The sequence below is a fragment of the Schistosoma haematobium genome, chromosome 4, assembly GCF_000699445.3.
Source record: "Schistosoma haematobium chromosome 4, whole genome shotgun sequence".
Lineage (NCBI taxonomy): Eukaryota > Metazoa > Platyhelminthes > Trematoda > Strigeidida > Schistosomatidae > Schistosoma > Schistosoma haematobium.
In genome coordinates this window covers 5,255,210-5,280,468 of record NC_067199.1, presented here as the reverse complement: position 1 = coordinate 5,280,468, position 25,259 = coordinate 5,255,210, and the positions used below count along the sequence as shown (strand labels likewise).

The 25,259-nt window shown below is 35.2% G+C and overlaps 1 protein-coding gene across 3 annotated transcripts; it reads right to left on the bottom strand.

The window, feature by feature from the left end:
- Nucleotides 1-10,043: 10,043 nt before the first annotated feature.
- Nucleotides 10,044-23,782, bottom strand: TRAFD1 (TRAF-type zinc finger domain containing 1). 3 transcript variants are annotated; one of them, XM_051215507.1, is made up of 9 exons: nucleotides 22,305-23,782; nucleotides 21,786-22,269; nucleotides 21,561-21,753; nucleotides 20,263-20,434; nucleotides 20,205-20,227; nucleotides 20,015-20,169; nucleotides 18,965-19,046; nucleotides 17,577-17,733; nucleotides 10,044-11,768 (listed from the first exon to the last, which is right to left on the bottom strand). In XM_051215507.1, exons 2-9 carry the CDS (start codon nucleotides 21,821-21,823, stop codon nucleotides 11,407-11,409), a joined length of 1,182 nt encoding a protein of 393 aa, XP_051066027.1. In that variant the 5' UTR covers nucleotides 21,824-22,269; nucleotides 22,305-23,782; the 3' UTR covers nucleotides 10,044-11,406. The 3 variants fall into 3 exon arrangements, with proteins under 3 accessions (XP_051066027.1, XP_051066029.1, XP_051066028.1); XM_051215509.1 differs by lacking the exons at nucleotides 21,561-21,753; nucleotides 21,786-22,269; nucleotides 22,305-23,782 and adding an exon at nucleotides 20,693-20,789 and having other exon boundaries at nucleotides 20,263-20,660; XM_051215508.1 differs by lacking the exons at nucleotides 21,561-21,753; nucleotides 21,786-22,269; nucleotides 22,305-23,782 and adding exons at nucleotides 20,468-20,660; nucleotides 20,693-20,789 and having other exon boundaries at nucleotides 20,205-20,434.
- Nucleotides 23,783-25,259: the final 1,477 nt, after the last annotated feature.

The window sequence follows — 25,259 nt, the reverse complement described above, 5'->3', positions numbered from 1 at the left end:
ACATCCACCATTGTCATCAGTGAGTTACTACCTCACAACTGACCCGGTTGAACTCCACTGATCACTACTTCTCACTAGAACTCCAGGATATACCTCTTGAAATCAGTCAGTAGTGAGCATAGGTTGATTAGTATCAAAAGGGGTTTTGTGGAGATTGTAGTAATTTCAACAGTTGAGATCATGAGTCAATTGAAACTAGACCGCGAGTCGAGGTCGTGGATGCGCACTGCTTAGGAGTCACACAATAGGACGAAACGGCCGTTCAGTGCTTCCAGGTTTTCCATGGTGGTCTAGCTTCAATTGACTCATGATCTCAACTGTCGAAATTATGTTACCTTTTATAGAACTCTTCAGCAGTACAGTTTTACGAGATTTCCAGGAACGAACTACCATTAGATACTTTAATTTTCACAGAATAGGTTAATAACCCTTAAATACACACTTAGACGAAGTCTGCAAATTAGTAATTTAATTACTATTTATAGAAGAACCACTGTTACGTCCTTGATCTGTCTACTCACTTTTGGTGCTGAGGGTAACTCGTCTAATCCAGATTACGACCTTGACGCAAAAGGCTGACCGGCTTAACCTTGAGGCTAGTACGCGTGAGTTTGAAGCGGGGTAGAGAGAAGAAAACTATTCTATCACCTGATTGTCTGATACGCACGCGAGTGAGGGAAGGCAAGTCAACTGGAACACTACTCGATTTATTCCCGATTCCGATCTGGTTCCCGATTTCAGATCAGTATAAAATGATACATAAATAAAAATATGACTAACCCGACCACAACGTACAATAATAAGGAAAATACAAATATGTCCAAAACTGGGGATTAGCGTAGAAAATAGAGTACGAAGTAATACGTTTGAATTACAACAGCTTTGGAACAAAAAGCGCTATGGCAGTGAACCATATATCAAACAAAAGCTTATGATCTGTAGAATAGACTAGGGACAAAAGTAAATGTTAATGTTTTTCAAGCTTTGAATTAAATGAAATAACGTCCCGAAAAATAGCTACCGTAGTTTGTCAAGGCTTCTTGTTTCTCTGTTCACACCACACTGTTATGATGGTCAGGTCTTTCACAGGACGTCTTTAAAAAAAGATTATGAATAAAAATAACTAACAAATGTTGTAGTGCATACTACTTATGTTTACAGATATAAGTAGTATGTAATACCAATCGAAATTGGAATGTCTGGGAGCAAGAAAATTTGAAAGATTGAAATAAAGAGAACAGAGAAGAAAACTAAAAGTAATCAAGATGACAACAGGAATGAAGCAGCAATAAAGCATATAAGAGACAACTTAGAGAAGTGTACAAATGATATATTTTGATGTATGATTTTCACTCTGTGATTACACATTAAATTGGTCTTCCCCACCTAAATGTCTTCTCATTCTAATGTGGCTATAATTCTCAATATCAGATAGTAGTTATAATAAATCAGTACTCTTCTACAATATTAACGGTAAGACTAAAATTTATGGATGACCTTTGAGCAACACCAAAGTGACCTTGAGAGTGTCTATCTGCATACTATAGCTAACTGAGGGTTATAAAGCAGTTTGAAGAATAAGGATTACAATTCACAGTCGTTGGTTAGGGTTAGAAATTAGATATACTGTTTTTCATCACAAACAGACATCAGCTAAAATACCAGGATGAATGAATTTCGCACTTAAATCCAAAACTTATTAATCCTAAATCTAATTGATTCATCCATAAATTATAGTGTCGCCATATTAACATTCCATTATTTAATCATAAATTAATTCAGGCAAATATCTATGTAGTTTCTCATCTACCGCCAGCCCCCCCCCAAAAAAAAACTAACTAACGAATGGATAAATTTATTAGTTGAATTCATAAGTCAATTAAAGCTAGACCATCATGGAAAATTCCTATTCTGACCATGATAATATAATTGTTCATTATTATCATTATTAATAATAATAATTTTATTATTATTTCTCATTAGTTACCTAATGATATTCTATTCAATAATGACAATCATTAAATCGATTGAATAAGTCTATCTATAGTTAATGTTCATTATTATTGTTATATCCGAGGGAAGATTAAATCACGAGTAAGTTCTGAGACATATTAATTGACTAATATTATCTATACATTCTTATGGTATAACTACTCAATAATTAGATTATGTATATTTATATCCCTCTTATTATAAGCTTTATTTTGACCTATTGTACGATTTACTGTTCTTCAATTATGTTCAGTTTATTGACTACTGCCTCCCACGTTCACAATCACCTTTTGGCTTTGTGTATAAATGTTATTTCCTATTTTATGGTGCCTTGCGGTCTGTTTGATTGATATATAAACCTAGTATGTCTGGAATAAATGATTCGATTCGCATAGTGGAAGCCGGTATCGGTGTTCTGGACTCAAGTGGACGGGCTAGGCGGACATAGAACCAATAAGGAGGCTAGGCTGCTTATACCGGTCGAACGTCATTGGTTTGGCATAGTGCTAAGATTGTATAAGTCGTATTTTGAATGGTGAATAAATCAGGTGATAGAAAGCCGGACATAAACTCATAACAAATATTGTGTTCGATTTTTTTTCTTTCAATTTTGTTTTCTCTTTGATAAAATTTCTCTTTTTAATATCAATAAATTTATTCATCATTCTATTGGATAGAATGAATGTGTTTCCTTTTCTTTCTTTTTCTTTTTGTTATTATCACCAATGTTTTATATTGATTATTGAACTTGTTTTTAACACGCAACAATATTGATCAATTTTAGTCAGCTAGTCAATCAATCTGTCAGCTAGTTGTACGTTTGTTTTTTAACTTATCATTTCAATGCATAAAGTTAGTTGTTTACTTTTATTAATAATAGTATGGTGTGTGCTACTTATATTGATATGAGTAGTATATAATGATAGGGTTTAGAATGTCTGATAGCAGAAGGTTAAGAAGGGAAAAAAATGGAAACAGAAAGTAATTGGTGTGAAAATGAAGAAACAAAGAAGTCCGAGACAATTGATTGAAAGTTTGCAAATTATGTATTCATTATATGGTTCTGAGATTTTAGTAAGATGGTTTGTAATTGTGTTTTCAAATACATTCGATTGTCCTACACTTGTGTTCACGTTCACAATAATAGTATTGATAACGATGGTAATACTTTATTGTAATTATTATTATTTTAATTATGGGCTTGTGGAAATTGGTTATGTTTCATTAAATCATAAACTGATCTAAGTTAGATCAACACTGAAAACGTGGAATCACTGGGTGACTATTTCATCTTAGCACTAGACTCCTTGAGAGTGCTTATCCACAGTCCTACTCACTGGAATCGTAATCAGGATCATTGATCTCGCAAGTGAATGTATAACCTTTAGACCACTGAATCGGCATCCAGTAGTGTTAGTGTTCAACCGTAATCAATTTAATTAATATTATCATCATCATTATATTATTATATGATTGATCTGTTCTTTTTCTGCACAAAACTAAGAAAATAATTAGTTTAGTTGAAAACACAAGTCACATTAACAACTTGGATAGAGATGTATCTTTTTATTCGGTTGTATTTGAATAGGATAAAATGTAAGAATGTGTTTTAATTAATTGGGAAATCCATTCAATATTGTGTACGACTGTATAAATCCAGGGTGTAATACTCAACCGTATTCACATTATATCAGTTATGTGTGGTATTCACCGACTAATTATTAAATGTTAGTAAAACATTCATTATAAATGAGTAGATTTAGTGAATGTCATATACTTAGATGATGAATAAAATCGTTATCTTCTAAGAATTTTTCTCTCTTTTAATCTTTCATACAAATCCCAACTACCTTATGTTCCAAGTCAAGTTTTCATACTTATAACAGTTTTACAATAAAAGTAGCTCATTGTTTGTCTTTATATATACATCGATCTAATGGAATATGGTTAATAGAAATCATTGAAATTTCACTTAAATTTTCACTACTACTCAATGCTACCACTAAATGTTGCTGGTGATCTATTTTGGTCTCATAAAAAGTTAGTGGTGATTAATTTGATTAACTTTCCTGACCGTGAAAATGAGCGATGTATGTTTTTGTTTCATGAAGCACATCGGTGTACTTAGGATTGCACTTAAGCCTGGAGAATGAGTACCAGTTTTCCTAGGACTGTCTAAAACCACAAAGAGTTAAATAGACTGGATCTTTTCATTGAGTTTTGTTAGCTGGTTATAAGTTAGATTAAAGCACGTTTCGTATAGAATGATATTGAGGCACGCTGATTGGCTATTTCTTATCCAATCAACGCTAGTAGATACTTGGAGAAGAATCTAGAATCTTCTCACGTAAAAATTATGGTCATATTAGACAAGCCAACAATAGTTATTCTTTTTAATAAATTTTCATCAGATTATGCACTTATATATTCAATTTAAATATTAAAATGACTAGTCAATGTCTATAGAAATAGATAATTTCCTAAAATACAAAATATCCTTTGATGTAGTACAGTTGTTTGAGTCTACTATCAATACACAAGCTGACTATATGTAAACATGAACAATCTACTTGAACAACAAAATTGAGCTTCAGAAGAAATGTCTAATGATATGAACTGAATCGAATGTATATGTACACTCATTCTTAAATATACATCCTTTACCATTACAAAATAAAGCCATATTCCGAGTCAATGGAATACCCTTCTCTAGAAAATGAAGTCAGTTCTTGATCAAGTTTATTATAAACTTATTTTAAGAGTTGAAATTATCATTTTATTACATGTGACTTTGATGTGATACTAAATAAGCTATTTATACAAAGTTAATAATAAGAATAGCTTCAATTGACTGATGATCTCAACTATTGAAATTACTATAATATCAACAAAAAGCCCTTCTGATACTAATCAGCGTACGCTCATCAGTGACTAGCTTCAAGAGGTATTTCCTGGAGTTCTAGTGAGAAACAACGACCACTGGAGTTCAACCGGGTCTGTTGTGAAATAGCAACTCACTAAAGACAGTATTGGATGTATCGCTCAATTTCATGGATTATTTGAAGTTAGACATTAACACCGTTGGATGTTGGCCGTCTCAATGGTCTACAAGTTAAGCGTTTGCGCGCGCAAGACTGATAAATCCTAGATTAGAATCCCTCGATGCGGGATCTTGAATGTCCACTGCTAAGAAGTCTTACAATACAACGAAACGGTCATTTATTGCTTTCAGGTTTTTCATAATGATCTAACTTCAATTAACTACTCCTGATTTCAACTGTTAAAATTTCATGAATCATTCATTATCAATTTACAATGACATTTAATAAACTTAAATAAGTAATCTTACTTAATTACTTACTTACGCCTGTGACTGACAACGGAGCATAGGCCACCGACCAGCATTCTCTAACACACTCTGTCCTGGGCCTTCCTTTCTAGTTCCATCCAATTCTTGTTCATTTTTCTCATATCTATCTCCATTTACCGGCGTAATGTGTTCTTTTGTATTCCACTCCTCCTTTTTCCTTGAGGATTCCAAGTGAGGACTTGTCTTGTAACGTAGTTAGATACCTTCCTCATTGTGTGTCCTATCTACTCTCAGCGCTTCTTACTGATTACCTCCTCAACTGGGATCTGGTTTGTTCTCTCCCACAGTAGGTTGTTGCTAATAGTGTCCGGCCAACAGATCCGAAGTATTTTGTGTAGACAACTGTTAATAAACACTTCTATCCTCTGGATGATGGCTCTCGTAGTTCTCCAGGTTTCCGCCCCATACAGTAGAACTGTGTTGACATTTGTATTGAAAATCATGACCTTGGTGTTGGTTGACAGTTGTTTTGAGTTCCAGATGTTCCTCAGTTGTAAATATGCTGCTCTTGCTTTTCCGATCCGCGTCTTCACATCTGCATCAGATCCACCGTGTTCATAAATGATGCTGCCCAGTTATGTAAATGTCCACAGCTTCTACGTCAAGTGTGATTCGATTGTTGCATGCGGTGTTGTATCGGAGAATCTCGCTTTTCTCTTTGTGTATAGAGACCTACTGCTACTGAGGATGCTGCTACACTGGTCGTCTTCTCCTGCGTTTGTTGTTGAGTGTGCAATAGAAGAGCCAAATAATCTGCGAAGTCTAGATCGTCCAACCGCATCATAGATGTCCACTGTATCCTATGTTTCCCTTCAGATGTTGAACCAGTCGATCACCAGGAGAAACAGAAAGGGTGAGAGTAAGCAACCTTGGCTGGCATCGATCATTACTTCAAACGAGTTTGTCAACTGTCCTCCATGCAGTCTTGCTTAATGTTATCTAATATATTCATTAAAACTATATATAGTCTAAGAATAAATTCTTTTTTAAAAATTTTACTTTAGACAATTTCTAAATTGATCATTTCTACTTCATTCAAATAATTGAATTAGATAAAAAGAAAAGAAATAAAATCTCTAGTAAGATCATAATTATTATTTTCTGGGGTAACTTTGATAAGAACTATATTTACTCTTAACTATTAATCTATTGTCACGCTACATTGATTTATTTTAATTTTATTCTAATTAAATGTAATATTTTATCAAAATTAATAATGGTATTATTTCCTTTTTAACTGAATTAATCTTATTTCCAAGTAAAGATGGATAGTGGCTAGCAGTGGAATCAAGGACGCGCGTTACGTCTTATTTGGGACTCGTCAGCTTGATGTACCTGCATCTCAGAGTTGATGTTCACTCTTGGACTGGAACCCAGTACCATTCGCTTCAAACGCCATCGCGTTATCCATTCAGCTACAGACTGATCAATCGCAGTCTTAAACCTCAATGGGAAGATACAAGCAAAAATACCAGGTGAATAATCTTATTTCCTTTTTGTTTTTTCTTCCTAAGGTGGCTCGAGATCTGACTACAATTAGATTGTATGAATGTTTGCTGTTGTCAATCCTTGTATATAATGATCGACTTAGATCGCATTAGTGAATAATAGAATTCAATAAGTCAAATAGGAGAATGAATTTTATAATACATATATATTGTACAGTTATTGATCGGAACAGATAATCAGAGAGACGTAGTTAAGGAGAAGAGAAAGTGAAACAGGATGGCGCACAGTGGAGAAGTTGTATGGGCCAACTCGATTTAATCAATATTTATAGTCACACAAAATAAGCTACAGACATGCGATGAGTAAGATAGGATGTATACACAGAGACGTTCATGTAAAGTCAGAGTTGATATGTGAATAATAATAACGTCATGATGTAGCCTGAGAAGAATGGATAAACTGTCTTGTTCGGAAGCTATAATAAGCTATGTGGGCTCGGCTTAAGACCAGCCACTGCACTTTTTTATAGTATATAATTTTGTTGTTTATTTGATCGAAAAATGATGTATTTCATTGTGTTGCAAAATAAAAATTATGTATTCAAAATAATAGAGCCTTATAGAGATCAAGTGGAGGTTTTCTGTAGTGTTATTGTAGTGCTATGTTAGACTCACATAGCCTATTCTAACTTCCGAACAGGCTAATTTATTTATTCGGTGAAACTACAATTTATGAACGAACCAATCTGATTTAGCATAACAGGTCTCAGATTTTGGTGCGAAATTTGTTCATCCATTTGTCGAAATACAGTCTTGGCATTTTGATGTTTTTAATTATTCGCTTGTCAATCTTGAGTGTTTTAATATGTTAAATAAGAAAGATTAGTTCATTGAAGAGTTCTCTTATCGGTGAATCTATTTTTAAAGATGAATTGTCTCAGCTGGTAAGTAAGCTAATTAATGAGCTTTCAGTCGACAGCCTCCAACAAAATGACAAACGTCTATGTTCACAGAGCAAATGGGAACAGCTAATATAATAATTGTATTTTAACGAAAATTGATAGTTTAATAGAAAGGAGTTGTAACTGACCACTACTAAGGAACTAGTCTTGGATAGTTACTGTCTTTTAGTACAATTGAAATGGCATCCCAGACTGACATGAAAAATGAATAATGGAAACCATACTAACAATATGATAAGTGATATAAATTGTTGCAATGCACAGATGTACAAACAATTTGTTACATAATCATAATTAAAGTGTTGAAAATTTCATTTTTCAAAAAAAACTGAAAAAGTACTTCAACTTGGAAAGCTTGAGAAAAATGCTCAACTGTCAAAAATCAAATATATAATCTATACCCGACCGTTGTTGCTACCTTGAGGTGGTGGTCGGGCTTGCCTATCTTGATGAAGCAACCGAGCTATACTGGCTGGAACAACCGTTCCTCAAGGCCCTACCATACCAGACAGGTCGGTTGAAGAGCGGTAAGACTAAAAGCAACAAACTCAAAGTCCGAAGGCGAAGTCGTACTGCTGACTATACAGAGGTGTGGCAACAGTAAGGTGTTTCCTTCAGACAACCAGCATAGCAGCGATGCTGCCTTCCCACAAGGACGAATGGGGTTAGAAAGGGTCTACCCTAAAAATGCACACCTCGCCTTATCCCACGGATATCCGTCTCCGGCGGTAAGGTTTCAACAAGTGCAGAGCTAGCACAAAAATTACTCATAAAAAGGTCGTGTGTGACCAACCTCAAGCAGTTGTCCCTTGGGCACTGCGGTCACGCTCTCAAGTCAGTAAGACCACTCCTAATCCAATTTCCTTTTCAGGTATCTCCAGAAGAACCCTTCCACGGTATGGGCAACTAAGAGATTAAAATCACTTCATATCTTTATTTCTACGAACTAATTTTTTCTTCCTGTACTATATCCTTATATGCATCGTTCTCTTATATATTACCACCTCTGAATGAACAACTTTTATGAATCCGATGTTCCCCTTATTGTGTTAATAAGGTATGGCAAGTTGGACCGATGCATAAATGTGCCTGGTCCTACGTTTTAGCTGACTGAGTCTATGAAATTAGGATATATGTAATTCTCTACGAATTTCTTTTTTCGGCAAGTATTTGTACCTTTTATTACGAGTACTTTTATAGCTGCATTGTGAAATAACTGTTTAAAATAAAATAACTCATTGTTTTATAGAAAGGAATTTTGAGAATATATATTTACATACATAGAATAAACATTAAATCCTCGGAAAGACTACAATTAATAGACGAATCAATCAGATTTAGAATAACAAGTTTTGGATTTTGGAGCGAGATTCACCTAGTTGTTCGACTATAAATATTGATACATGCTTGGTTAAATCGAGTTGGTTCACTCACATTCTCCATCGCGCATCATTTCATTTTGCTTCGGTTTCCGATTAACAATTGTACGAAATATGCGTATGCAAAAATCCATTCTCGTATTTCACTTATTTAATTCCGTTATTCACTAACACGAGTTAGGTCGATAAATGTATGCGGATATTGGCGACATGTATATTTTGATTACAATCATTCATACAATCCAAATGAAGTCAGATACCAGGACCACTTAATATCAGCTGAAGTGACATGAATTTCAAGGATAGATGGGATGTGTCTAGCAATGCAATTCGTATTTGGAGATTGTTAATTGGATGTACCCTCATTTCAGGGTTGATATTTACTTAATGGTTTAAACCCAGAACATCCCAAACCAAACTCCATTATACTGTACAAAGGCTTGAGACATAATGGTTATATCAAGGCAACCCACATAGGAACCACATATCCCAACTAAGATCAATCAAAATTCCATCAAAAATAGTAACAATGAGACAATGAAAAAAATGGAATTATGAATTTGTAGATTGCATTCGCAGCAGATTGATCTTGGCTGGGTATTATTGAAAACTAGGAACATCTGTTTCGACCTATTTTGGGATTACTTAAAAGTAGGCACCCACAATTTCATCATGAGTTGAAATCACGACCTTACAGTTTCATCATTAAAGGCACTCGGTCAGCTGTCAATAGTACACTATCAATTTCAATTATTTGTAACACTGTATAATGACCATCTAATATTATCGATGATAAAAATTTAACTACATTGACATATCTGAACTCCATCATACACAAATTCTCACAATAAAACGTCAAGAATATCAAGGATTAAGTAATATCAAAACTTTGTTTAGAAACATACGACTATTTATAATTTTAAGTTATTTGAAAATGATAAGAGAAAGTGTTATAACTTGTGACCGCCGATTAGAGAGCAGTGATTTATCGATCGGATCAAGGACGCGTAAACCCGTATAAGCAGCCTAGAGTCTTGATTGGCCCTACCTTCCGCCTAGCCCAGCCAGTTAAGCCCTGAACATCAATCCGAGCCTCTGCGATATGAATCATCATATTTCAAACATACTGAGTTTATATACCAATCAAACTGTTGTGGATGCGGAGGAATAGACCAATAATTATCATGTTAAGTCCAATGGTGTCCTTGGACTTTAAATGGACATTTCCTATTGGTCGATATCTGTTCACTTGTTGAATATTGTACAAAATGTTGTTTTCTATCTTATGGTACGATGTGGTATGCTTGATTGGTATATAAACAAAGTATGTTTGAAATATCATGATTCATATCTCCGAGGCTGTGACTTGTGTTCTGGACTCAACTGACTGGGCTAGACAAGGAAGTGGGACCAATCGAGACTCTAGGCCGTCCGTACGTGTTTACGTGTCATTGAATCGATCGATAAATACGCTGCTCTCTAATTTTCCAGTCAAGGACACAACAATTAGCACAGGGTAAAAATCGACCCAACTTAAAGACATAACACAAACCAACCACAACGTACCATAAAATAGAAAATAACATTTGTACAAAATTTGCCCAAATGTGGCTGTGAATGCGGGAGGCAGTAACTAATAAACAAACGTATAATAATGGTTAATAGGTCAAAATAAAGCTTGTAATAAGAAGAACATGAATATGAATAGTTTTGTTATTTAATAATTAAACGATAAAAATATACATTTAGTATTGGTCCATAAAAGGATCCCAAAGTTACCATTCATTATGTTTATCGGGACCTAACAAAAAGCTTTGAAATAAGACAATGAATTTATTTTAATCAAAAAACCTTATTATAATTTCAATAGTTGAAATCATGAATAGTTAATTAAAGCTAGACTAACATGAAAAACGTGGAAGCACTAGACGGTCATTTCGTCCTATTATGGGACTACTACTCAGCAGTGCATATTCACAATCTTGCCTTGCGAGATTCAAACTTATGACCTATCAATCTCTCACTGTCCAATGTTTCCAAGTATTCCATATTAGTCTAGCTTCAATTGACTCATGATCTAAACTATTGAAATTATTATAATATCAAGGAAATCTGATGTACTAGAAGGAAACATATATTGGATTTGTTTGAAGTAAATAGAATGATCATTTAAATGATTGAATGAACAAAATCAATTTCTAAAATCCATTGACAATTTATTCCATCATCATTTTCTTTGACTTATTCATTCAATCCTACTTAGAAAAACCTTTAGACTTTATTGTATTATTTTTCTTCATCTTTTGTAAATTTAATGATGAATTCGAATCAAGTGAATGATTTACAGTTTTAGTGATAAAACAATTTTTAGATGGATTATTTACTAATTTTAAAGGATCTTTATTCTTATTCATTGAAATAGTTTTGTTATTTATTCTGGAAGAAGAAAATGGATTCATTGAAGTTTTAATATGTTTTGTATTGTTTTGTGGTAATGTTAATGATGATGACGAGGATGTTGATGATGTAGAACATTGAACAGATTTTCTATTGGTTGATTTTAATTGTTGGGATGTGGAAGGAAACTTTTTAGATTGTACTTTTATAGAATTGATCACTAGAATAGATAAGATAGTCAATAATTAACAAGTAACAAAATTGATACAATCTAACTAAGAATTTAATAATCAATATAGTACTTTCACAGATTGAAATCATGAGTCAATTAAAGCTAGACCACCATGAAAAACCTGGAAGCACTGGACGAGATCGTGGATACGCACTGCTGAGGAGTCCCATACTAGGACGAAACGGCCGTCCAGTGCTTCCGGCTTTTCCATGGTGGTCTAGCTTCAATTGACTCGTGATTTCAATCAGTGAAATCAAAAGTTGTAAATATTTGATGACAGAGGACTTAAAAGCATTATTCACGTTTGGTTTAAAAAGTAGATAATTAATGCTGATGTTAGATTATTATTGGAAAAATTGATTAACTAAGATGCTGAAATATATTATGCATGCCCAGCTCCTGCCTACCACGACATTTGATAATGATTGACATGTAGTGAACGAAGATTTAGTGGGATGACCGATTTATTGCTTAATGAATAGACTGTTCACCAGCATTCTCCATCCAACTTTATCTTGGGCAATCCTTCCCAGTCCATATTCATCCTTCTCGACGTAGTGTATCCTTCGGTCTTTCTCTTTTCCGTGTCCCTTCAGGATTCCAGGCAAGCGCTTTTCCCAATTTCCTCCTTAGATAGAACTTAGTTTGGACGTCTACCGAATCTTTCATCCGGTTCAGTAACAATCTGTTGAGACCTTTTGCTGGTACCGATAGTTATGTGATTGCTCTGTGATTTAGTAAAATGTGAAAACTATACATTCAGAACATCATTTGCACTTCTTTGAATTGTTTCTGACAAACTTGATTGTTCCTTCAGTCCTGCTGTCATCTTGATTGCTTTTAGTTTTCTTCTCTCTTCACTTCATTTTAGTCTTTTCAATCTCCTGATCGCAGGCTTCCTACTTCCAATTGGTGCTAATATACTGCTTATATGTGTCAACACAAGTAGCATACACCACAGGCATAGGAGGAGATCAAATAAAGCTAAGGGCGACCATATGAAGGTATAGCATTTATAGAGAAACCATAACATATTGAAGTGAATCCTGTCGACTATGATATGCTGAATAATCGTATTGTACATTTACAGACCTTAAGTAATATGGTCTCAACTTGCCGTAGCTGTATTCATTCTCTTATCTACCAAATTTTGACTATATTATTTCGTAAATTATTCAGCATGTTTAGTTTGCCAAAAGATTTGAAATGGTTTATTCCAATGTTAGGTGATTAGAGGTATTCAACCAGGGGTACCTGCAATCTTCAGGAAATTGGTTCTCACCGTGAAATTCAAGTTTCTCTAACCTAGCTTTATATTCTGAGACGGTACCAGTGCGCTGTTCAAGTCGCTATTAAGCTCTTGTAGGACTGAGATAGTTTCAATTGATTGATTACAGGTGGTCGCGTTGCAATTCGATCGACAGAATTTGGGCATTACTAATGGACTTAATAAATACGACATTGGTGATCAATCAATCGTAAATTATTGCTTCTCCTCTGTCACTCATCTTTGTTAACTAATCTCCCTGCTACCGTGCCAATATGAGGCATGGCAACTTGAATCCTATGTGCATTTGATCGCTGAGTTTTGTATTTAAAGTTTTCGTATACAAATTACAAAAATACATATTTCTACTTCATTTAAGAAATAAACAGCTGCTACCGGCACTATGAATATAATTACAGAAAGGGGTCGTTAGATTAATTAGTTACACGCTTCTACAATATATAACGAAAAAAACGGAATGACAATAACATTAAAGAAGGAAAAGGAAAAGAACACATACAAAGATAATGAAAGTCAGCGGTGAAGTTATAGGTAAAAATTGAGTCAATCACCATAATGTTAACTGTTAGATACATTAAAGTTTACATCAAGAACTGATTTTATTGAAACAACCGTTAAAAACCAGGAAGCACTTGACAGCTGTTTTTTTCTAGTATAGGACTCAACCTCTGTAGTGAAACCCCCCAGGGATCAGACCCAGAACTTTCAGGATTTACGGAAAGAGCCTAACCTTTAGATCACTGAGGCAACAACCAGTGTATCAAATGTCTAACTTCACTTAATTTGCGATGCTGTATGCCCACCATCTAATCCCGTCGACGATACTTTTCTTATGTTCGGCAAGGTTGAATCCCACTGGTTAAGCGATATAAAATAAGAAATTTAACAATCTCAACAAACACCTAAATAATATTGAATAAAGCCATTAATAATAATAGTAATAATAATGACAATAATAATAATAATAAAATTCGATACATTTTACACAGATCCATTGATGTAAATTTCCCGAAATTTGGAAAATCCCAAGAAAAAATCCATGATTTTCTTTGTCAGGTGCTAAAATCATAGATTAATGACAGAGCCTAAGCTTACACAACCTCAAACTTAGCATAATTTTGGGTCAGGCTAATGTGTATCAATTTAAGCATGACGCTGCATACTACTGGATAAACATGAGTAGTTAAAAACTAATAATAGAAAGTTTTGAAAATGAGGTTATAGTGAGCCAGTTATTTGACGACGCCGGGAACTCGTGGAAGTCAGTTTACCTTAAAGTGTAGTAAAGTCAAGAATATCTGTGTTACATTAGTATCCGTTTTTCCATCTTGAATCTTTAGAAGGAACCTTAATTATCATCAGTAGCAGGAGACCTAGATAGACAGGTTTTATTGGGAACCAACGGGAATTCTGCTGTAAACAGCATGATCCACATTTAGACTAAAAAACCTTTGTTGTGTTTCACTTACACGGAATTTCTACTGGTTCTTAATTTTTTCATTTCCAAAGTTTTCTTCTCTCCTATTCCTCCATAATATTGCTATTTCTCTTCATCTAGTGCGTTGCTGGTACAATTGTGTCAAGTACTTCATGTCATCAGTAGAATAATTACTTTATTTTTGATACACCTAACTTGAATAGTAATTTATACGTTAAATAATGATAACTAGAGAACCGATGACATATTCAAGGAGCACTAATTCATCCATACATGGAATTGATTACTGAAACACATGCGTCAGTTCAAGTTTCTATGCCATATCAGCACATTAAGATGAAATTTTCAAGCCAAAAACCAAAGTTGACGAAGTAGTAAGACTGTCAACGGTAGTAGAAGAGACGAGGTATATGTATTATGATTCCATAAAAAAGCATAAATCTGTGGAATAAAAAGAATAAGGTCATTTTAAAACTCAAGATCTAAGGGGATGGAAAAAGTGAATGAATCAGTGCCATTACCACCATTTCTGAGCCATATCACCCCAACTGGGTAATGAACACATATCCTCATGGATCAGTCTAACAGTTTACGAATTCATGGGTCGATATCACGTCTTAATTTGTCCACCCCCAGCTTTACTCCAATATATAACTAATCGTTTGGGTATGCAGTGATTACGGACATGTAATATATACCCCAATCATCTCAATTAATGAAGATTCATTGTTGCACTAACTGTTTATTCCCAATGATTCTTTTAAATGGTGTTAGTTTTCAATGAAATGTACTTACAAATAATAGTTAGTGTTTTAAATAGATATATATATTTTTAACGGACGGAACCAAATACATCAGTACAGTCGTTTAACCACGTTATTTATTTTATTTATTTAGACACATAGATATTGGTACAAGGAGGCACCATATACATACGCGCCACACAATTCTCATTTGATTTGTGTGAGGGCTGTGATACTGCCCAAACCGAAGCAAGTGGTTTCCTTAGGGGGCCTCACGCTGAACCTTCGACCTAAAGGTCTGATCCACAAGGCGGTGGAGTAACGTCACAAGATGCAGTCCCATGATAGCCGGTCATCAACGATTGGTTCATACGCCGTTTTTTCCTTCAGGATCCTGGGGCCCATGTGCATCATTGGTTTAGAATCAGGGTTTTCCAACTTCCAAGGTGGGCTTTCCGTGTCCACCAACCCGCTTAAAGCTCCGGACATTCGCTTTTCGTCCTCTCAACTTCGTAAACAACACCAGTGGTGCGAGAAGGCAGTGAGTAGGACTTCCGTGTGAGTGGCTGTATACACGTGGCCATGTGAGCGCATTTTGAGAGGGAGAGCGGACTCTCCCCACTCTTGACCGTACCAGGGCATTTGGGGCCGTTTAACCACTTACGTATATCACGAGTAACACGTGGTCTATCCACAACATATATATATATATATATGCTGTAGTTGTTATTAATTTCTTTTTCTGCTACTTTCAAACACAATGTAACGTTAATTTTTAAGCATAACTAACAGTTTTGTCAAATACTAAAATCTATGATAAAAAGAAACCTAGTTCAAAAAAACTAACGTGAAAATCAATCTATAGAACTAAGCGGTTCAGTAATGTTTAAATATATACTACCTACTGATGGTCACTATGGTGAGTTAAATAAACATTGCATAATCGATATATAGGTTTACGCAGAATTATGTAATTCTAAGTGTATCAACTATTTAGATGGTAGTTGGAGGTAGTCAACAGGAAACCCCGGACCCGGGTTCCGTGCTACTTGGCACTCGTCAGCAAGGTGTACCTGTAATCTTGAGGGAACTGGTGCTCCCTGGCGGATTCGATCTCGTGTCACCCAGCTTCACAGTCAGAGACGTTACCACTGAGCTATCCGAGCCGTGACTAACCTCCTGTAGGACTGAGATGTAATCACAATTGATTGATCACTGTGGGTGGTGATCAATGTCATGCTTGTCTAGTCCTTATTAGTGCAGATCGAATGCTATCGATCATGATGCAATGTGGCCACCAGTCTAGGTGACTCGACACTGCGGGCACTATGTATTGATATTTAGATGGTAGTTGGAAGTAGTCATGATCGATAGCATTCGATCTGCACTAATAAGGACTAGACAAGCATGACATTGATCACCACCCAGTGATCAATCAATTGTGAAGTGTATCAACTTTCACAATCTAAGGCCATGAATGATTGATAAATGTTTTCTTAAATCAGATCAATGTACACATACATAAATATCTTAGCACAAATTCTCCACATTTCACACTAAACGAAATATGCCTACAATAAGACAAACTTCACATTCAACATTGTTGACATAGTTTGTGAACCTATTAGGGATGTGTAATTTTCGTTACATTAACTTAGTGTGAATTCTGGTCATGGACTTTTAATGGACTTTTACCATGATTTGAACTTATTGACAATTATTTGGTACCTAAACTCCAATTTCGAATTCTACTGAGTTATGATCAGATCAATAAAGCCTCTATACAACAACACGTTTTAGTTTAGAGTTGCAGAATAGTAGAATAGTGTATGAACATATAAGAACTATATATTTGTATCAAAGGATTTCGATATTTGGTTAATAGTTTAAAGAAGTGTGGTGTTAGAATTAACTAATGATTTTTTTGTACTTGTTGAATGCTTGATTTCGAATTCTAAATACAATACATTCGTTTGTGCTCATCTAGTACTTCTTGATTTAATTGCGTTATTTCGGGGATTCTTAGTTCAGAATACAATTCAAATAATTCAAAATACCAAAAGAAGATTGAAGGAAACTGAATTTCAATCACTGGAATCTTTATAAATATTCGGAGTGCAACTATTGTAAAACTAGTCGTTCAAATTTGGATGAAAGTACTTGTAATGTAAGAAATTTATATATATATATATATATATATATATATATATATATATATATATATATATATATGATGTAATTGTTAACAGTTTGGACAGTAATGTATCACATTGTTTTTCAGTGTTAAATTGCAAATATTTTAAAAATCAACTAGAACAACCACTAACTTGATGGGTTAGCACAGGATCCAGCTGCTTGTGAAATGTTACAAGAGTTCGGTGTTCTTTCTGTATTTGTAGTTACTTGATTACATAAATCGTTGGGTTTATTCGTCTGTTCTTCTGTTGCCGACATCAATGAATCATTTTCAAGTAAACACAAAACCTGTAGTAACCATTTATAACAATTTATTTATTTATTACCAGTAAAAATACAGTATTATACAGTTATAACACTGAAGTAAGCTATGATCGATGTAACCTACTTCACAAGTATAGATTTGTTTACTCTGGTATGAATCACACTAGAATAATATAGGAAAGTAGTGCTAACTAGATGTATAAGGCAAAATCGTTGGACAGAGGTTCAAACCTGTGATTCAGTACTAAAATTTCGAACATCATAAGCCCCTATTCTCCTAAAAAGAAAGAGGAATGTTAATAATATTTGAGTTTTACTACGCATCTTTATTCGATCAATGCCAATATTCGTTTCTGCATGTAAACTACGAATGTAATTATTCATCAGAGTAAACATTAAAACATAGATTAGAACAAACATTTCCCCATAACTTAAGAGTTACTTTTATCAAAAAGTGTTATGATCTGGAAAACTAAGTAACGGTTTCATCATAGTTTCAGGACTGCTTAACACTGTGATTTATGGAAGTAAAGACTGAAACTTCTTGGTAAGGATGAGACCACTAGGGCACTAAATTCGAATTGGATGGTTAACATTCTTCATTTTAGTCTGCTTGCCAGAATATGGTTACCTAAGGCCTTGAAAACTCAGTAAAACATATATCAGCAATTAGGAAATTTATAGACTAGTTTTATATAGTCTTTTAGAGACTATTCGACGTTTTTTAACATACTGATATGATACGTTTCTTGGAGTGAACAAGTGTTGACTGAGCTTACTATGCACTTATCGTAACCATGTTGTTAGTATGATGGAAACTCATTCAAGGCATTCAGTGAAAATGGCTCTATATCATATAATAGTACGTAAATGATACTAAGTGGGTTTCCGTGCAATGACAGTGCGCTTTACAGCCTTGCGTTTGATGTTCGTAAACTTTTACTACTACAGCATTGTTCGTTTACCTTAAAATTTCCTTGGATTTAGTTGCTCAAAACTATATGTGTTTTTACCAAAACCACTCGATTTTTCTTCTTATTTTCTTTTACTTGGAGAATTAGAAACGCGCTGACTTAGATTGACACATATTTTTGCCAGAGATCAAGTTGTTCAACCCTATCTTTAGTCTGTATGAACCTATCATAAACAACAAAAAATAACACATATTTCGCAGTAATTCACGGAAAAAACTTCAATTACACTCAAACGTCAACTAACAATTGCAAAACAATTTGCATGGAAACAAAAGACATACTTGATGTTCATGAATCATATCTATTGAATAACAGGAATGACAAAATTCACACGGTATTATCGAATTTGACTCCCATTCATCCCTAAAACAAGAAAAGCGAATAAGATTTCGGTAAATCAGTAACACGTAACAAGATCCAAAATAGAGATCTTAGAAGTATGACGTAAACGTAAGACTCTGCCAGCTTATTGACTACACTTGCACTTACTGCTAAATCGAGTCATATAGGTGGTGCAGATCACCTAGTTAAAGCCCGGTGACATAGCTCGATCTTTTTGGTAATGGAAGAAGTGAATTCACTCTTTACATTCCCTTAAATCCTAAGTTTCATAACTACCTAAGTTGCTTTTTTTTATTCCACTGATCTATATTCACCTCTCGGATCGTAGCTTCGGCGCCCAATCTTTTTTATCACCCCTAATACAGTTGCAACCTCTACTACTGCTTGGTATTAACCGTGACAATCTTATCTCGCTATGTTAATGGGCCGCGGCAACTTGGACTAATGTAAACGTGTACCAGGTCTTACGTTGTACATTACTGACTGAAGCTCCTGCTGAGGATCAACAATATTTGGTTTGAGTACCAGTAAGAATATAAACACTATGAAGCATGTACACTCAGCCGACGAGTCCAAGACGGCAAAAAGAGCAACCTGAGCTCTACATTTAGCTACAATCCATAAATTTTAGTTTGAATTCTCAAACTGACACTTCTGACGTCGTCCCACAACAATACGAGGTAGAATACATGTTTGCAACCGTATATTACTAATTTGTTCATTCAATCCTTTATAATAAGTGGCAAGATATAGCATTTAAACACAAATGATACCATCCCTTTTACCATGAAAGGACTCATGCTTCTATTAATCCAAATTGTCGTGGCTCCAGATTGCAGTTTACAAAAAGACACTAAAAGGTTAATAAGCTAATAGAGGCGCTTTCACTATACTCATGTACTGACATTACGGTTGTACTAATGAATTAATTTTTTGAATAACCAATAGCTCAACACATTATTTCGGCAAATACGAAGCGTCAAACTTACACGTCATTTTCATTTGACCGTCTCTCAACAGTTGTTTTATGATGTGAGGTGTCAGTCTGACTTCCTATATGTTTTTGGAGTGTTGTGGAATGTACATTTTGAATGTAATCTTCATATTGCAAATTCAACGCCACACAGAAGTCTTTCTCGAGATCCTGAAATTGAAGTACTAGATTTAAAGTATACATACATTCTGTAGGTTTGTAAGACATTCTAGAACCTCTTATTAGTATATAATTCACAATTACCTATGGGTTTCTTACAGCGATGAGTTTGACGGCTTTTAAGCATCACGAAGTCCCCACATTCTGAGCAGCGTTCTGTCCTAGCACCACATGTGTACTCGTGGTCTTCTAATAGGTCTATGGTCACCCCCAAGTTACAAAAAGCGCACTCCACAAGTCGTCTAGGGCATATAAACTAATATGTATAAGTTTTTATTCTAACACATACTTCATGTTCCAAAACACTGGACTCTTGAAATAAAGAGTCACAATATGTACACTTAATTTTACTATGCTCATCCAGCTGATGCTCCAATAACTTTGTTTTCAGAAGGCTGACACCACAATCTGGGCATATTATCACATTTCGACAGCAAAATGCCTCGTGTATATCGAAATTCAATTCTGTTATATTTTCCTTGCTAACAAGTAGTAATAATGAAGTTAACGTTACCAATTAACACATCTTCTATACAGTATCGGGGTTGTCATGACTCATAAGATCCTTGGAATGCGCAGTGATTGTTGACCAAGGCAATCACACATTCAATGTCTTCAAGTATCAAACTTTTTCTAAGAGAGATAGAAAGAAATCGTTTGTTCCTTCAGTTTAACGTCCGTGTTGTGAACAATCCTTATTGATTATGGATAAGTGCTTTTCTTGTTTGAATTTCTCAGAAGCTGAAGGCATAAATATAAGGTAATAATTGAACTAATTGTATGGGAAACCGAGAAAGAACTGGTATAACCAAATCCTCTGAACCACTGTTTCCATCAGCTTCGTAATATTAAAGGCGTTTACATTGATCTCATTACTTTCGAAAACTGACGAAACATGAATTCACCAAACATTACAACGATGAAAACGATATGGATATTAACCTGTGTGTTATCATAGGTTCCCCTTCTATTTCACTGCGAAACCTTTGACGGTGATCCTAGAAGAAACCTCTTGTATTGTAAAGCAACTCACTTCATCTTGCTCTCTTTTACCACTAGCTCTGAAACGAATATAACTGAACCAAAGTCGTGGTTAACTGCCTCAAGCGGTTCAGAATTGTTCGAATTGTTGTGAAGGGGATCAAGAAGGCATTTACCTTAAGAGATGCGATTTTTACCTATGGGTTTCTTACAGCGATGAGTTTGACGGCTTTTAAGCATCACGAAGTCCCCACATTCTGAGCAGCGTTCTGTCCTAGCACCACATGTGTACTCGTGGTCTTCTAATAGGTCTATGGTCACCCCAAGTTACAAAAAGCGCACTCCACAAGTCGTCTAGGGCATATAAACTAATATGTATAAGTTTTTATTCTAACACATACTTCATGTTCCAAAACACTGGACTCTTGAAATAAAGAGTCACAATATGTACACTTAATTTTACTATGCTCATCCAGCTGATGCTCCAATAACTTTGTTTTCAGAAGGCTGACACCACAATCTGGGCATATTATCACATTTCGACAGCAAAATGCCTCGTGTATATCGAAATTCAATTCTGTTATATTTTCCTTGCTAACAAGTAGTAATAATGAAGTTAACGTTACCAATTAACACATCTTCTATACAGTATCGGGGTTGTCATGACTCATAAGATCCTTGGAATGCGCAGTGATTGTTGACCAAGGCAATCACACATTCAATGTCTTCAAGTATCAAACTTTTTCTAAGAGAGATAGAAAGAAATCGTTTGTTCCTTCAGTTTAACGTCCGTGTTGTGAACAATCCTTATTGATTATGGATAAGTGCTTTTCTTGTTTGAATTTCTCAGAAGCTGAAGGCATAAATATAAGGTAATAATTGAACTAATTGTATGGGAAACCGAGAAAGAACTGGTATAACCAAATCCTCTGAACCACTGTTTCCATCAGCTTCGTAATATTAAAGGCGTTTACATTGATCTCATTACTTTCGAAAACTGACGAAACATGAATTCACCAAACATTACAACGATGAAAACGATATGGATATTAACCTGTGTGTTATCATAGGTTCCCCTTCTATTTCACTGCGAAACCTTTGACGGTGATCCTAGAAGAAACCTCTTGTATTGTAAAGCAACTCACTTCATCTTGCTCTCTTTTACCACTAGCTCTGAAACGAATATAACTGAACCAAAGTCGTGGTTAACTGCCTCAAGCGGTTCAGAATTGTTCGAATTGTTGTGAAGGGGATCAAGAAGGCATTTACCTTAAGAGATGCGATTTTTAGTGAAGAGAGCAAGTAATTAACACACACTCGCATACAAAAACAGTCAAGGTTGAAAAGCGAATGATTGATAAGGTCAAATTGAGGCTTGAGGATAAGAAATAAATTGGCTACAACAACCAATGTGGGGTTGACATAGTACCAGCAACTACAGAGCCTCCTGTAAAAAATAGTACATTTGCTTCAAAAAGACATCTAATTTCGAAAGCAACACAGAAGAGTTATGTGGTTAACGTTAACAATAAGTAGCGGAAAAATTGTAATATATCAAATAGTGTATTGTCACGTGAGCGGTCAGTACATTATACAAAAGTGTCATGCTTACGTTAAGAAGTAGATTAATATCGTAAAGAAGAGAAAAAAGGAATTGTTGGCACGTGATTATGAGCAAATTGATAAGAGTACAGAAAAATAACATGCATTTGCGTCGTGACTCTCTGGACGATACAATGACATATTCATATGAGCGATTCGAAATACCGTGAAAACTGTTTAACAAGTCATTTGTCGTATATGAGTCTGCCAGAGGAATAAATCGTAAGGATATGTAGTGCAGAATATAGCAGAAATTGATCTAAGGTGCCGACAGAACATAAAATTAAAGAGAAGCGAAATATGAACATGTTCTAATAAGCCGCAATAGGGTAAACAGCATCGTTTAGTGATTAATGGATTTGAATGATTTGAATTTACGTACATGAAGTTTCTGTTTGTCATTCAAAAATATATTAACTTGCAACATCATAAGTATTAATGAAGTTGTTTGGGTTGATCTATGTATGGTGTTTGTGAATCGGATGGGTTCTAAATAACTCACGTTTTCAGGTTCATCTTCCGTGACTTTTTGTATGCTAGTCTATATTTCTGAGAAGCAAAGGTAGCCCTGTGTTTGTGATACGTTTTCTGAGAAGGAAGAATCATCCAATAGTCATACATTATCAGAGACTATCATTTTTCATTAATGGCACTGGATAAAAGGTGAGAAATGTCACTACGCATAATATATATATATCTTAATTTTCCAAGCAACAGCACTTCGTTCCAATCTCAAACTCCCTGTCGAAACATGCAGGACCACTGTGACTGAGTGGCAAGACCAACAACATCAAACACTTGTAGCATGAAGTCGAATCGCGGTCGACTATGAACAGCACTACAAGAAGATTACGGGCCAGTTGATCGATAAAATCCCCCGTAAGCTAAATATCAAAAGGCAGTTGATGGCTGTAGTCGAGATGTATTTGTTGGCGATCTCGTGGTATCAAAAGGATACCGAGATCATGCCAAAGGAGTACATGCGTGGTTGCCGAACGTAACCGAACCCGTGAAAGGTCACAATCAATGGAGTAGTACTAAGGCTGTCTTTAGCATAGGTAAACATACGTGCACAGTAAAACAATCACTGGTACAATTGGTTATAATAATAATTGTTTCCATTAAACCAACCGCATTCTCTTGGTAAAAGTAGTTCATTACACACTAATGGAGATGTAGAACTAACTGTCAATTTGCGGACGCTAGTGTGGATTGTGTGTGTATTTGTAAAACTATGGTCCTCTATGATATTAGTACTGCTCTATTAATAGACCTAATCCTAAAATTGTAGATTTGCCATGATATAACTGCCTAATCTATAAGATCTTACGTGGAAGTCACACCATCGACTACACCAACTCACTGTATCGTATCAATTACCAATACATGATGTAGAACAAGGTTAGGCTAGAGAAGGAACAATATATTTAATATGAATAGAAGATATAAGGTAACATTCAGCAGAGACCACGCCTGCATGGTCGAGCCATGCCATTCGACCAACTCCCTATTCATTCAATTCCTTGTTCGCGCCTTCTCCATCGTGAGGCATTTCTCCGCGTTAAATATTGGATATCTATTTTCTGAGTGGTCTCGTGTTCAGCTTTGTGGATTGGGTGGTTATGGTCCAATGCCACTACATATTCCCGAGTTTGTGGTGCTTTAGTTTTTAAACAAGCAATATGTGGATGCAACCATTTTTCCGATCATATAGTGAATAAATCCGTCATGTGAGAGCATTAAGTTAGTTGTGAGCGTCATCCCAAGTTCCAACGTTCACCTTCGCAACTCGCGACGTGAAAACGTCACGGCTGAGCAGTTCTAATTAACGTTTCATTCTAAAACTGCGTATAATAAGAAGACCACAAGGCTGATCAAACCAGAGGTCGAAATTAAAGGAATTTATCAGTGTGTGTAGAATTATGATCTACGTCGTTATTAGTACGATCATAATTAAAAACCCAATCCTAAAATTGTAAATATGTCATGATGTCACTGCCTACACATAAAAGTCACATGATTGCCTACACTGGCTCGAGGTATCTTAACAATTAACAATATGATAGTTTGTGTTTATGAAGAACACATTTAAGCCGAAGATAGGATGACATTTTTAACATGAATAAAGACAAGTTATGCAGAATGACCATGTCTGAGAATTTGCGCAGTGCTATCAGAGTGAATGCATGAATATTCCCGTGTTCACCATTGTTGGCTTTCATTCCGTGTTAAATGTTAAGTATCTACTTTATCAGTTACCTCATGTTCAGACCTGAAGATTAGGACCAATACCACTACAAATGTGTTATTTGTGATCGATTTTTTTAAGTGAATGAAGTATGCAGTGAATAGTCTTCATAAGAGATTTGTGGTACAGCTTATCAAACGTGAACTGGTGAGGATGGCTGACCGAGTACCTTCAGGTACGAGTGTATCTAGTAAAATCACGAATTCAGAGTTACTGGCAAGAACTTAGCAGACTGATCATCATGCGGATT